The sequence below is a fragment of the Engraulis encrasicolus genome, chromosome 24 (genome assembly GCF_034702125.1).
Source record: "Engraulis encrasicolus isolate BLACKSEA-1 chromosome 24, IST_EnEncr_1.0, whole genome shotgun sequence".
NCBI classification, from domain to species: domain Eukaryota; kingdom Metazoa; phylum Chordata; class Actinopteri; order Clupeiformes; family Engraulidae; genus Engraulis; species Engraulis encrasicolus.
Window position 1 is genome coordinate 35,869,410 of NC_085880.1, and position 15,240 is coordinate 35,884,649.

General features: G+C 43.3%; 1 protein-coding gene across 2 annotated transcripts in view; it reads left to right on the plus strand.

Moving 5' to 3' along the window:
• The window catches only part of ppp1r21 (protein phosphatase 1, regulatory subunit 21), a 78,000-nt gene extending 65,544 nt beyond the window's left edge, over positions 1-12,456 (plus strand). For both annotated transcript variants that reach the window (XM_063191767.1, XM_063191768.1), the window contains exons 21-23: positions 132-230; positions 1,969-2,097; positions 9,077-12,456. In XM_063191767.1, coding sequence (XP_063047837.1) covers positions 132-230; positions 1,969-2,097; positions 9,077-9,106 — 258 coding nt within the window. In that variant the 3' untranslated portion in view covers positions 9,107-12,456. The remainder of the gene's footprint in view (positions 1-131; positions 231-1,968; positions 2,098-9,076) is intronic.
• Positions 12,457-15,240: the final 2,784 nt, after the last annotated feature.

Consider the following 15,240-nt stretch of genomic DNA (forward strand, 5'->3'; position numbering starts at 1 on the left):
TACCACATCATCTTTCATTTACATTTGTTTTTAAGAGGGAAAATAACATTTTTATAGGTTTTTAACCAATGTTATGTAAAACCAGGGCAACCACCCATTAATGACTTTTGGGGTATGTTGAAATTCCACAGTGCCGTGCCCTAGCCAAGCGCCTCACCATCGCAGAGAAGTCCAGAGAGGCCATGGCAGAGGAGCTAAAGGTGGCCAATCAGAACATCTCACGGCTGCAGGTAGGCACACACACACACACACACACACACACACACACGGATTCAAAAACAGCTGTTCCTTTCAAAACTGTCGCAGGTATGCAGGCACGCACGCACACTCAAAAACACGCACGCACGCACACACACACATGGTTATGAAAACAGCCATTCCTTTCAAAACTAAACACACACACACACACACACACACACACACACACACACACACACACACACACACACACACACACACAGGTTTTTGTTTTCCCAACAAAATGCACAAACGTGCACACACACACACACGCACACACACAGAGCTATCCCTTTAAAAACAAAGTACCCAGACATCTCATTAAATCCTCCTTACATATACACGGGTAAACATGGACACCCACAGGTACAGAAAACAATGCTCTCTTTCACAACACATAACACCTACGCACCTGATTTCCCTTAACAGTGCACAGCATTACTGTTCACGGTCCTCCCTTTTAGAATAACATGCCTTCACATTTCATAATTACCATTACATCTCTGCACGCACGCACGCACGCACACAACTTACAAACATAGTCATGGTTGTGTTGTACGGCAGACACACCCAACATCAAGCACGGCAAGTGAGGACCAACTGTGCATCAAACACACACTTGCACACATTGTGGATAAAGGCACTACTGTCATCCTTTTGTATTACGGCTGCATGAGAGGACTACCACCGAACACACACACACAGCTGAGCATAATGATACACACAGAGACAACAAGGAAAAGAGTGGCACACAAGAGGTGAATGCAGATCAGGAACACTGCATTGACATAAGTCGAAAATGGTAAAATCCCAAAGAAGTTTCGGGTATAGACCATCATGTTCTGCTTAACTATTTTGTAACTACACATGAAGCCAGGGGCTAAAAAGAACAAACACCACCTTCGCACATAAACACACACACAATGCTTGAAGTGGAAAAAAAAGAGGTGCAGGAACCCTGATCGTCCGAAAATTCCATCCAAAATGAAGTGCAGGAGCCATGATTTTCCGACAATCCCATCAATATCAAATAGAGTGACCATGTCCGTGACAGCAATGCGTATTTTTGGACGGGGGGTCCTGGGGGTCATCCCCCAAGAAAATTTGTGTTTCTTAGATGCAATTTCATGCATTTTAATGCATTTTAATCAATTAGGCGTCTGGCTTAATGCTGTGCCTCAAGATTAGTGCAGGAACTGATGATGAAAATTAAGAGGTGGGGGAACTGAGTTCCCCTGAGTTCCCCCCCACTTCAAGCACAACACACACACACACACACACACACACACACACACACACACACACACACACACACACACACACACACACACACACACACACACACACACACACCGCAACTAGGGGTGTAAATCACAGCCTGCATGACGATATGATGCGGTATCGATTTCTTAAAGCAGGGATTCGATTATTTTTGATATCTAAAAATTCCCCACGATACGATGCAATTCGTTTTTTTTTCCAATTACTTTTCCACTTCTATTAAGTTATGGAGCAAGGGCATTGAATAGGGGCTAGCGATTCGATTATTTTTGATACTTAACTTGTATCGATATATCGATATATTTTAATTATTATTTACACCCCTGACCGCAACACTAGTGTGTGCTTGTAATGCAGGACCACTAAGCGCAGCTTTCAGGTTAGGTTGAGCATGATCACACACCACACACACAGTCACACTAACTGCTGTTTTGTTTTGGTTGAGTGCAGGATGAGCTGGCTACCACCAAGCGCAGCTATGAGGATCAGTTGAGCATGATGAGCGACCACCTGTGCAGCATGAACGAGACCCTCAGCAAACAGAGAGAGGAGATAGACACACTCAAACTGGGCAGTAAGGTGAGCGCACACACAGACAGAGGTACAAAATACAAACACAGTAATTTCTTTGTAAACCCACTCGAACTGGTCAACATTTACGGGGGTCGTGGAGGTACTGAAGGGGGTTGCGGACAAAAGGGACATTGCATAAAATGGGAAATCCACAGGTTAACAGCTAATAGACATATATATATATATATATATATATGAAGAGCTCTTTTCCAAAACGCTATATACACCATTTTTGACTTTTTGCATTTTAATATTGGAATTGACTGTTAAGAAGTCCTATCATCTATGTGTGAATTCTTGCCATTCAAATGTTTTGAGAACATACTTTTAAAACCTCTATAAAATTAATTTTGCAATGCAATTCAATGGAATGCCCAATACAAAAATGTCAATTTCTCAACATTCTATAAAATGGATATATCTCATTTTGGAAAAGAGCTCTTCATATATATAAATGTATATATATTTTACCCATCACATGTATTGTCATGTGTTTTAAAGTGCAGAGAGTCATTTCTGTTTAAAACACTCTTTCATTCGTCCCTCATGCAGGGGTCTATGCTTCGCTTTTTCACAAGCACCTGTGATCCTAAATGAAAACAAATTGGGTCACACATAAGAATTTAGGAGCACTGTGAAATGTCTTCTCACCATTTCATTATTAACGCACAGAAAAATATAGGGTCTAAGAGAGAGGGCTAGGCCTTTACTTTCCCCCCACTCACATTCTATATGAGGGGTGCAAGTCACAGGGCCAGTTTTTCAAAATTCCTCCCAGTAAAAGGGCTGAACAACATATTACACATTAATATCTATATTCACATTTATTACACATTCATTTCTATATATGCATGTGATTTTTTATGCTCCCAAACCCAAGTTAACAAGAACAAGCGTTTGTGATTATCATCATTAAACCACCATGTCGTGCTACCTACGTTAGCCATAGGACTCCTTTATTTATGATTTGCATGTAGCCTGTCTATGCATGGAGATTGTTGCATCCCCCTCTCAACATTCTTGTCGCAACTGTTGTTACACGGAATGATTTCATTGTTCCAAAAGCCATGTTGACTAGAAGAACACTCATTTTCACATGTTTGTGTAAACGAATGTCATGGTTATTAATCAATTTAAGTCGGTTTTATTGTTAATTTTAAGTGTAATCCACTTCCGTGTCCTCAGCGTTCAGTTCAGAGTTTAGATTCTCTGCCCGAGCCTGAAGCGACGTGACCTGACCCATGGGCCTGGTCGGTCCGGTATTTTCCATCACTATCCTCGGGTCGGATCGGAACGGGCCGCAGGCGTGATCAAGCTTTTTTTTTTTTACTATTAGCTTAGGGCCTTATTGGTACGGGCAACATTATGCTGGATAATAATTAGACTAAATATTCTAAACACTATTCTTTATGTGAAGCTACAAAGTTGCACAAGTCAGACTACGAAATTGCAAAAGGCAGCATGCACAGTTTTCCTCCACAGGCAAGCCTAATACTGCTGTGCTGAATTGACTGGCACGCGTGTGTGTGTCAAGGCCTGACAATGACGGGCGCCAGGGTGCCTATAAATCGACTTTGGCGAGTAACAAACTGAGTCTCATGCATTTGGCCATGATTTTTTTAAAAAGAATTTAGTCGGAGATGTCGCTGTGGTCTTGTGAGCCTTTAGGCACTCACATGTCTCCCCTGTCAGAACTCGATGTTCCGCCTCCACTTGCGTCTGACTTAAAATACCACTGACGGCCCGTTCCCACTTTACGGCGACATTGGCGCGGACGCCTTCAATTCATTTTCAATGGATTAGGCAAAGGCTTCTGGGAACGGGCCGTGACAATTATCCGGTTTAAACAAGTTATCCATCAACTGACAAGCGACGCAAAATCTATATTTTGCAATCTGCCTTTAAAATCCAGTAGTGGTCATCACCAAAATGACCAAGGCAAGAGGTGTGTGTCAAAGCTTGGCACTGACGGGCGCCAGGCACCTAAAAATCGACTTTGGCGAGTAACAAACTCAGTCTCACTATTCATTTGGACGGTAAGTTATTGGGATATGATTTGTTAAAGAATTTAGTCGGAGGTTTCTGTAGATGTTCCGTCTCCACTTGCGTCTGACTACCACTGACAATTCTCTGGTTTAAATAAATTTGCCATCAACTGACAAGCGACGCAAAATCTATATTTTGCAATCTGCCTTTACAATCCAGTAGTGGTCATCATCAAAATGACAAAGGCAAGAAAGAGTATACGAAATGAGAAAAGTAAAGAAGTTTGAGATCAGTTTCAAGATAGTACAAATGGACATGTTCCGCTTATTGTCGGCCGTTTTTCATTAACCTGGATACTTTTAAGCACACATATGCTACACACGTCGTCCTTGTTGCATTATTTATCAAGATAAATGTTAACAAATTTCTTTGGTTCACTTCAAACAGCTTTAAACTGTAGTTGTCAATGTCAGCTATAACGGTCCACAATATTAAGAAATGTTTGGGCTTAAATCGGTCTCGTGCTCATAATTTACAGTTAATGTGATGGGCTGGGCTGGTCCGGGCTCAATGAGCTCAACGAGCTTCGGTAGGGTCGGGTTTGATTCTCTATCATTGTTTTGGCCCAAGGTAACTTTGTATGTCGCTTTAGTGACGCGTCGTTTGCAAGGATGAATCTGACCGATTTCAGCCTTGCTGAAGGACCCTCAGATAATCACCTACTCTCTGCCAAATTTGTGGGGAAAAAATACTGACATCGGCATCTGACTGGACTAGAATCTGACATCACCTACACCAACAATATAGTTTTATCTGCATACCGATTTAATTTCGCTTAATTTCGAGGTCTAATTTGGAAACATTACACTTGGTAACTCCTGCAAAGTTATTATTTGAAGTTTCACATACCTAAAAATAGTGATTAGGCCTATGGTGGCACAGTGAGTAACACGGTTGCCTTGCAATACAAGACTGTGTGCCACTCAGGTTTGAATCCCCAGTGAAGCATGGTGAACGGAAAACGGGAAATCATGTTTTTTACCCCACAGCGTAGCACTCAATTTCCCTTGACTGAACGTATGTGTTGATAATGTACAAAATAAATGATCTAGTTCTGCCAGATTTTTCCTCAAGCATGTCTTATAATTGTGAGATTTCAACAATGTGGATTCGAACCTACACGGTCTCGCATTGTGAGGCAAGTGATTTTCTGACTATGCTAGTACCATGATGGAAGTCGCACAAAGTTTTTTAAAGGTGGAATGTGTAGGATGTGGCCAAAGTAGGTACTGCTACTATGCTGCTCATTGAAACTGTGCTGCCTATTGCCAATTGTGACCTTTTCATCATGAATATTTACAAAGTAAACTAATATTAACTAGAATCGCCAAAGTACAGTCATTTTTGCAGCTAAAAATTTCTATTTCTGGAATTTCAAAATGGAAGAAGGTGCCCCTTTTCATGTATGAAAATTGCCATTTTCCCAGTCATAATGAATACTTAGAATTTGATGGTGGTGGTAAGTATTCATGAAAAAGGTAACATTAGTGAATGGGTAACATGAATTTTGGAAGTAAACAACTAAAAATCTTGCACAGTGCACCTTTAAGGTACTTGAGAATTCATATGGTGACTTTGTGGGGGTAACCAACATTTTCTAATCCAAATGTCTTCCAAATTAGACCTCAAAATGGAACGAAATTCAATCGGTATGTAGATAGAACTATATAATTAGTGTGGTCGATGTCCGATTCTAAAGCTATGGCATGTTTTTTTCACAAAGAAATGAAGGGAGCAGTGCAGCAGGACAGTACCATTCTCAGGGTACCTCAGTCATGGAGGAGAATGGGGAGAGCACTGGTTAATTACTCCCCCCACCAACCTGGCGTGTCGGGAGTCGAACCGGCAACCTTTCTGCTACAAGTCTGACGCCCTAACCACTTACCCATGACTACCATTCATGGTACAGGTATGATATGCAGAGTCAATGCACCCATTATTAGGTTATACAAAGTTTAGCGAAATAGTCTTCCTCTCTGGTTTAGTATCATGCAGCAGCAGTCAAACTTGTGTGTTCTAGCTTGCATGTCGCACTACTGTTGCTAGGTAGCAGTGCATTTGTTGTCAGGTAACAGACATAAAAAGTCGATTGAAGATGTTTAGATCGCTACTTAGGATTCCTAACTCAAGATAAGATAGGATTTCCAAAGATAAGATAAGAATCCTAAAAGGAGTTAAGATTTGTTTCTGTAATACCAAACTGAAAAAAGTCTTATCTCAAGTCAAAAGTTAAGATAGGACGACTGAAGATAGGAGGTTTTCTGTAATATGCCCCCAGCTTACTCCAAGCAGTAGTTTACTCCACGTGCTAGCTACCAGAGAGGGTTTATAGAGGTAGAAAGGCTATGGTATCTACTCAGCAAAGTTGCTAGCAGGTTAGCAACCTCTTCATTGAGAAATGAAACACAGACTTGTAGCCCAAAGGTTGCCGGTTCGACTCCCGACCCGCCAGGTTGGTGGGGGTAGTAATTAACGGCTCTCCCCCAGCCTCCTCCATGACTGAGCATGGTACCGCCCGTCTGCACTGTTGCCAGATGTGTTTGATGAAATCCCGCCCAAAAGGTTTTGAACAACTAAATTCTGTACGATTTTTGGACGATTTTTCCCGTTTTTACCCACAGACGGCCATCCTAAGTAGCCCAAATCGCCCAATCTGGCAACACTGCCGTCCTGCCGCACTGCTCCCTTGGAGTGCCATTGAGGGCTGCCCCCTTGCACGGGTGAAGCACAAATGCAATTCCGTTGTGTGTGAGATAAGCTAACGATATCTGTATTGACTCAGCATACCGTACCATGAAGGGCAGTCAAGGGTAAGCAGTTAGGGCGTTGTAGGGAGTTGTAGCCCAAAAGTTGCTGGTTCAACTCCCAACCTGCCAGCTTGGTGGGGAGAGTAATTAACTAGTGCTCTCCCCCATCCTGTTCTGTGACTGAGATACCCTGGGCATGGTACCGTCCCGCCGCACTGCTCCCTTGGAGCGCCATTGAGGGCTGCCCCTTGCACCGGTGAGGCATAAATGCAACTTAGTTGTGTGCAGTGCTGTGGAGTGCTGTATCACAATGACCATTGGAGTTGGAGTTTTCCAGTGGGGCTTTCATATCTCTCACTATATCTAGTAGCCAAGAAAGAGATATGAAAGCCCCACTGGAAAACTCCAACTTCCATTGTCATGGTGACTTGAAAGGCAGCAGTGTAGCAGGACAGTATCATTCTCAGTGTACCTCAGTCATGGAGGAGGATGGGGGAGAGCATTGGTTAATTACCTGGCGGGTCGGGTTTCGTACCGGCAACCTCTGGGCTACAAATCTGATGCCCTAACCGCTTACCCATGACTGATATGAACCACCCCCCAAGGAGTCCCCGGCTCCCACTTTGAAAAGCATTGTGTTAAACCATGTAAGACTAAACCAACTTGAAAGACAGTGAAAGAAACAGAGAGAAGAATGTCAGTTGGAGGTAAAGTCATGAAGTGAGTGAGAGGGTTTAAAAATCTGGCCTGTGATTGTGAAAAGTCAGTGGGCGCATCATATTTCTTACGCCACAGTGGTGTGTGTGTGTGCGCGTGCGTGCATGTGTGCGTCACTGTGTGGGGATTCCAGATGAGCCGTGTGTGCAACGGAGGGGGAAGGGACGTTGTGTGTGTGTGTGTGTGTGAGATGGGAAAATCACCTGCCTCTGGGAAAACTATTAGGGCTTCCGCACACCGGCTCCGACAAAGTGCTGAGCACGGCTTCGCAAAAATTCGATTCCATTGTTTTGTATAGAACTCCGCACACTGGCGCAGATGTCCACGGACATTTGTGGATGTCAGACAGCGATTAGAGACGAGTTCTATTTTGTCGGCGCCGCCCATTGACTGGGCTATGTTCGTGTGAAATTGGGTTTGGGGGTCCGAATTATGTCGGAAGCGAAAGTGCTCCGCAGAGCTGTCGGAGCCAATGTGCGGCCGGCCTTAGGGTGTTCAAGTTCAGGAATGTTCAGGTTGGAAATTACAAAAGAAAACATCACATAAGACAAGTCTCATTTGCATTTTTAAAAGAAGAATTCATGGAGAATGAAGAAAAAAACAAAATAAAAATCTGTGGACAATCCCACAATGGGTTCTGGAGCTCTGAAAATGACACCCAAAATGATTTGTCAGACTTGTGAGATCTTCTGGTCAAACACTGATGGAGTTTCCTTTCTATTTATAGCTTTTTATGAGAGTGTTCCTACTTGTCTCTACAAGGGAAAAAAATCAAGAGGCTATGTTGGGCACAAATATGTCTTCTGAAGGCCTAAACAGAGCACAGCCAAAAACTCCAGTACAATTTGTATCATCTTTGAGGGAATGCTATGACGATGCAGGATCATACAGACCAATACTGACAGTTTTGCAACAAACTATTCCTATCTATGTACCAGCATGCCAAATTAGTTATTGATCTATGGGCTTGTGAACTTTGACAAAAAAAAAGAGTGTGAACAAAATGGGCACCCCCCTCCCCCAGTAAAATTGGCTGTAACACGGAGAGTATACATCTTACATTCAAATACATTTACAGTGTGTCTCTTAAGTACCATGGGTACACTTGGTAATATTTTCTGAATTTTTTGAGACCTAAGTGCGCGGGCTCCTGTTGATTTGGCGTGGAATGACCCGTACGTAATCACTGATTATGGACATCACAATAGATTTAACCATATCACACTCATACTTTAATTTATTATCATTCAACAATATACCATTGTTATGTTGCGTGTTGTTTTACCCTGAATTTACAGTTAAAACACAATGTTTTTTTTTTTTTTTAAATCTTACCTTTTATCTGTCATGGCTTTGTTTTGCCAATAATCTTTTCTGGTATTTTTTGTATCACGTCTTTTGACATTGTATTTGCCTTATTCACAGAAGTCGGTAGGCCAGTGTTGTAATACTGTGTTCTGTTTGCTGGTTGCCAGGGAAACTCAAAGAAGAACAAGGGCCGGTAGTGGCTGACACGTGCAGCCTCCCCCAGCCCCCCACCCTCCCCCCGAACGGAAGCCAGAGAGCGGAGCAGGACTCAAACCCCCACCCCCAACCCCCTGGGCCTTCCAGCACTGACCTGCCATCAACACACCACTACAGAGAAAGAGAGAGAAAAAATGGAGAGCTTGAAAAAGAGAAGACCTGCAATCACCGCACACACCCCAGAGAGAAAAGGCACGGAGGAGAAAGGGAGGATGCTGCTCTAGTCTAGGCTCTACAGGAGACCTTTCATTTCTTTTTTCTTTTTTTTTGTTCTTTTCCCCTTCCATCTGAGTCAATGTGTTTATGAACTAAACTGACTGCATGACGATGTACGTCCAAAATGTTGTTCACATAGGCCGGGTGTATGACTGACTGACAGAGCTTTGCTTCCTTTGTAGCGTACTAAGTAGTGGATGATTACACGTCTGATTCGGCCTTTTACGCGTGTATGAGCTGACTGGATGTGTGCGCGAGTGAACTTGTGTGAGTGTGTGTGTGTGTGTGTGTGTGTGTGTGTGTGTGTGTGTGTGTGTGTGTGTGTGTGTGTGTGTGTGTGTGTGTGTGTGTGTGTGTGTGTGTGTGTGTGCGTGTGTGTGCGTGTGTGTGCGTGTGTGTGTGTGTGTGTGACTTAGCTGTGTCTCTGCATGAGCTGATGGTGCTGTATGCCTGTAAGAGCTTACTGTACGTGTATGAGCAGACTGTACTATATGTGTCTTTATGAGTTGAATTTGTGCGTGTATGAAAAGTGCTTACTGTGTGTTGTGTGTGTACCACACACACACACAACACATGCACAACGGCACCAGAGGGACACAGGAAGTGTGCGTCACCGCCCTGTGTGTGCGTGTGTGTGTGTGTGTGTGTGTGTGTGTGTGTGTGAAGAAAGTCTGACTGCAGTCAGTGTGTGTGTATATGGATGTATGTATGCATGTACATGTGTGTCTGTATGTCAATAAGAGCGGAGTTGTCTGACAGCAGTGTGTGTACAAGTTGTGTCTGACTGTGTGTGTGTGCACATATCTCAATCGTGTGTGTGTGTGTGTGTGTGTGTGTGTGTGTGTGTGTGTGTGTGTGTGTGTGTGTGTGTGTGTGTGTGTGTGTGTGTGTGTGTGTGTGTGTGTGTGTGTGTGTGTGAAAGTAAATGAGGAAAGGAAAAATATATTAATTGTGTGTCCACACATACTGAGGTGGGCTAATTTCCTGGTGGGACACAGGGAGCCTCTGTCTTGGGGCATTGGGTGTATTGGCTTTTTTTTAAATCATGTGAGCTTGTGGCTTAGAGAATTCATGTATTCATTTCAACAGGAGGCAAGGGGGCCCTGCTTGAAGGACTGGTAGTTAACAGTTTTCTCTTTTTTTTGTATTAATGTACAACTTGTATACATTTTTATATGCCGAAGTAGTTGTAGATGAGTGCAAATATGTACAATGATGAGTATAAATGTACCAATAATTTCACAACAAGTAGAAAATCAAAACTGCCCTTGTCTGGTCTGTATGTGTGTGTGGGAGACAGGAAGGTGACATATTTGGACACACACACACACACATACACTCTCTCTCTCTCTCTCTCTCTCTCTCGCTCTCTCGCTCTCTCTCTCTCGCTCTCTCTATCTCTCTGCCCTAGAGATGTCTCTCCCGGTGTGTCTGGAAAAGATGGTGAGGTCTCGGACGAGTTGTTTGCTCCCCAAACTTTTTTTGCGGACTATTGGCCAGACGAGTCTAAAGGAAATGAGGAGAAGCGATGGGGCCCTTCTCATGTCAAACACTTTTTGTGTGTCGTGCGTGGTGGTATTGCTCCTATGCATACAGTGATATCCGCCAGCCAGGCCAGGCTATGTAAAGAGAATGAACAGTGTGAACCTACAGTAGGGATCACCAAATGGATCAAAAAGGGTTGCGATGATGATGACGATGATGATACACATCTTTGGAGGAAAAAAAAACAAACAAACAAAAAGAATCATGTTTAGTAAGTGAATATTGTTCGTGAGCGCATTCTTTCATGACAAATGAAAATGTATGTATGTATGGGCTGCATTAGATGTGTCACTCAAACGCCTCTGAATGTGACACAGGACCAGTGAACTTGTGTTTTCATGTAGACAAGTTTAATGTTTTGCACACACCTTCACTGTAAGGCCACGTCCGCAATGTTCACTTGTTCACTTAGTAGTGTGCTTCGTAGGTTGTAAGGTGCATAGTTTTACTCCATATGGAGTGCACGATGACTGGATTGGCCATCTGGCATACAGGGCATTGGCTCGGTGGACTGTTTGTGACCTGGCCTTCCCCTCAATGGTATCAGTCCTCATGCCACTACAGTGGACTTCAAGAATGTGAGATATAAATAAAGCATTTTGGCTGTTGCAGTCAACATGGCTCATATTCGATTACTTTAATGTTGTCATATGCTTCCTTGTCTCTCTGGATACCTGGGGTGCATCCCAATATGTGACCTTGCCTCCTCCACTTGTGCTTGTCTCCTCGTCCCGCCTCCTGGCCCCTCCTCCATGGAGAAAACGATAAAGTTTCCCAGCTGTCAGCCTCGCCACAACAACTTTTGAGGGACTCTTTTTCATTCACCATCCCAATTGCAAATGAGAAAAAGACTTTACAATTGAGCTTTTGCAAGATATTGAAATATAATGCTGTTGTCAGTGATGTCATCATGACGAGAAGCAAGTGGAGGAGGCAAGTGGAGGAGGCAAGGTCACATATTGGGATGCACCCCTGATGGACTACTCTCCATTGAAAATGCCTGGACCAGTTTTTTTTTTTTTTTTTTAATCCCAGGGCTGCCCTGGAGCGCACTATGTTTTGAACAAGGAAACATTTTGGACCAAACGTTAAGTGTGCACACAGAACTCGCAGTGATGGTAGACAATATGGAAACTGACATGTTGTTGCTGACTGGTTTTGCACGATCCCTCCTGTAATTGTCTGGCATTTAAGGATAGGAAACGCGTCCTATTCTCTTTATTTTACTGTTTTTTTTTTCCCTTTTCATTTACTGTGTGGCTTTTCAATGCTAAATTGCGTGATGGTGTGTTGGCAAACTCTACACATTCATTCACTCCCCACCCTCACCCCCTTTCATTGGAAGAGCACTGATAGTTTACACTTACATGACATATGAGCGGCTTTGTTTACTTAACAATTTCCATCTTCCACATTAACTTTGTGCACCCCAATTAAGGGCACTAAATGTTTACCACTGTGAGAAATTATAATGTGAATAGATTGCCAACACACCCCCCGTTGGGATCTGTGCAAATGTATGTCATTCAATTAAGAATTTCCAAAATAAAAGTGCTACTCAAAAGAGGAAAGAAAAGGTTCTGTTGCTTTCAAAAACAAAAGTTTATAAATATGCAAGATCCTTTTTATTGGAAAGCTTCCACTTTTCAACCATTCCTTTTCAGCCTGGCTTCATCAACATGGTAAGTCCAGTTGGGTGATGTGATGTGCATGTTAAGCTTGTTACATTATTGCATCACATTGCATTTGGCAGACGCTATATAACCAAAGCGACTTCCAAAAAGAGGACATAATCATAGCCAACATCACTAGCAGATAAAAAGTGCACAGGAAATATACAGAACAACAAGTGCAGATGCAAAGAAGGGTTAGTTAGGTTTTTTTTTTTTGAGTACACACACACACACACACACACACACACACACACACATACATGCACATTATGTCAAGAGTTGAAAAGCACACAGGTGGCTGGAAGCTCAAGCTGTCTTCAGTGTGTTCATTGGAGTTTGTTGGGTGCTTTTGGATATCGGGAATCAGTTCATGTAATAATAATAATAATAATAATAATAATAATAATAATAATGCATTTTATTTAAAAGCGCCTTTCAAAAACCTCAAGGACACTGAACAGAGAGAGGCAAAATAAAACAAGACAGATAAAACAGATTGTAAAAAATAAATATATAGAAAATAAATAAAAATAAAATAAAACAAAATAGAGTTAAAGAATCATAAAGAATAGGCTAACTGAAACAGATGAGTTTTAAGTCTGGATTTGAACAGGGGTAAAGACTCAATATTGCGGATGTCAGGGGGAAGCGCATTCCACAGCAGAGGAGCAGAGCAACTGAAAGCTCTGTTCCCCATGGTGCTGAGACGGGCAGAAGGGACAGAGAGGAGAATGGAGGAAGAGGAACGGAGGGGGCGGGAGGGAATAGCAATGTGAATAAGATTAGATAAATAAGGAGGGGCAAGATTGTGGATAGCCTTGAAGGTGTGGAGAAGTATTTTAAAGTGAATTCTAAATTTGATAGGGAGCCAGTGGAGATGTTGGAGTGCAGGGGTAATATGCTGATAGGAAGGGGTTTTAGTTAATATGCGGGCAGCTGAGTTCTGGACCAGTTGGAGCTTGTGGAGAGATTTTTGAGGGAGACCAAAGAGGAGAGAATTACAGTAATCAATGCGAGAGGTGACAAGACGAGAAGGTGTACAAGAATGGAGGTAGAATGGGAGGTGAGAGAGGGGCGGAGGCGGTTAATGTTGCGTAGGTGGAAATAAGCAGACCGTGTGATGTTAATGTGGGAGAGGAAGGATAGAGAGCCATCAAGCATGACACCCAAACTCTTAACTTGAGGGGAGGGGGAGACAGGAGAGCTATCAATTGAGAAGGAGAAACTATTTGCTTTGGATAAGGTGGATTTGGTGCCTATAAGTAGGACTTCAGTTTTGTTAGAATTCAGTTTCAAAAAATTGGAGGTGAACCAGGATTTGATTTCAGAAAGACAGGTGGTGAGGGAGGGTGTCAGAGGGTTTGCCAGATAAATAGAGATGGGTGTCATCAGCATAGCAATGGAAATTAATTTTGAATTTGCGGAAGATATTACCAAGGGGAAGGAGGTAGGTGATGAAGAGGAGGGGCCCCAGAACAGAACCTTGAGGCACACCAGAGGTGACAGGGGAGGGCTTGGATTTAAAAGACTTCATTTGAATAAATTGAGAACGGCCAGAGAGATAAGAATGGAACCAGTCAAGGGGTGTGTTACTTATGTCAATTAAGGAGAGTCTGTGGAGAAGGATGGAATGAGAGATGGTGTCAAAGGCAGCACTGAGGTCAAGGAGAATGACAATAGAGAGTAGGCCAGAGTCAGCAGCCATGAGCAGGTCATTAGTGATTTTAACTAGGGCTGTTTCTGTGCTATGTCGGGGGCGAAAACCAGACTGGAAGTGCTCATAGAGGGAGTTAAGAGTTAGATGGGAATGGAGTTGAGAAGCTACAATTTTTTCTAGAATTTTGGAGATGAACGGAAGGTTGGAGATTGGGCGGAGGTTGTTGTAGTCAGAGGGATCAGAGCCAGGTTTTTTTTAGTATAGGGGTGATAGCAGCAACTTTGAACAGAGAGGGTAAAGTACCAGTGGAGAGTGAGAAGTGGATGATGGCAGAAATGAAGGGGAGGAGAGGGGAGGCAGGATTTGACCAGGGTTGTGGGGAGGGAATCAAGCTGACAGGTGGAGGGCGTGGATTTGGAGATGAGGTCAGATATTTCAGAGGAGTCCGGGAGATGAAAACTAGAAAAAAAACTGGTGAAGGGGGAAGAGATCAGCGGGGGAGGGAAAAGAGGGATTGCGGATAAGATGTTGGTGGATTTTATGGATGTAGAGACTTCATCCATCATGCGTTTTGAAGTGCCTGGATGAACTCTTCTCTCTACATTATGTCAAGAGTCGTGAAGGCTGCAAGAGATGTGGTAGTCTTGCTGCCTCTGGGAGACCGTTCCACCACTTGGGTACAACAATGGAGAACAGTCTTGACTGGGAGTACCTAGAACGACTGGATGGCAGAGCCAGATGGCTTGTGCTGGAGGAGCACAGTTCTCTTCCAGTAACATAAGGCTTTAGAAAGTCCTTCAGATAAGCTGGGGCCGTTCCTGCGATGGTTTTGTAGGCAAGGGTCAAGGCCTTGTGCTTGACAGGGCGGCGAAGGAGTAACATGGGTCCTTTTGGGTTGATTGAATATCAAGTGTGCCGCCGCATTGTAGACCATGTGCAGTGGTTTTAGTGCACAAGCAGGTAGACCTGTCATGAGTGAGTTGCAGTAGTCAACATGGGACAAGACCGTAGCCTGAATCAGTCG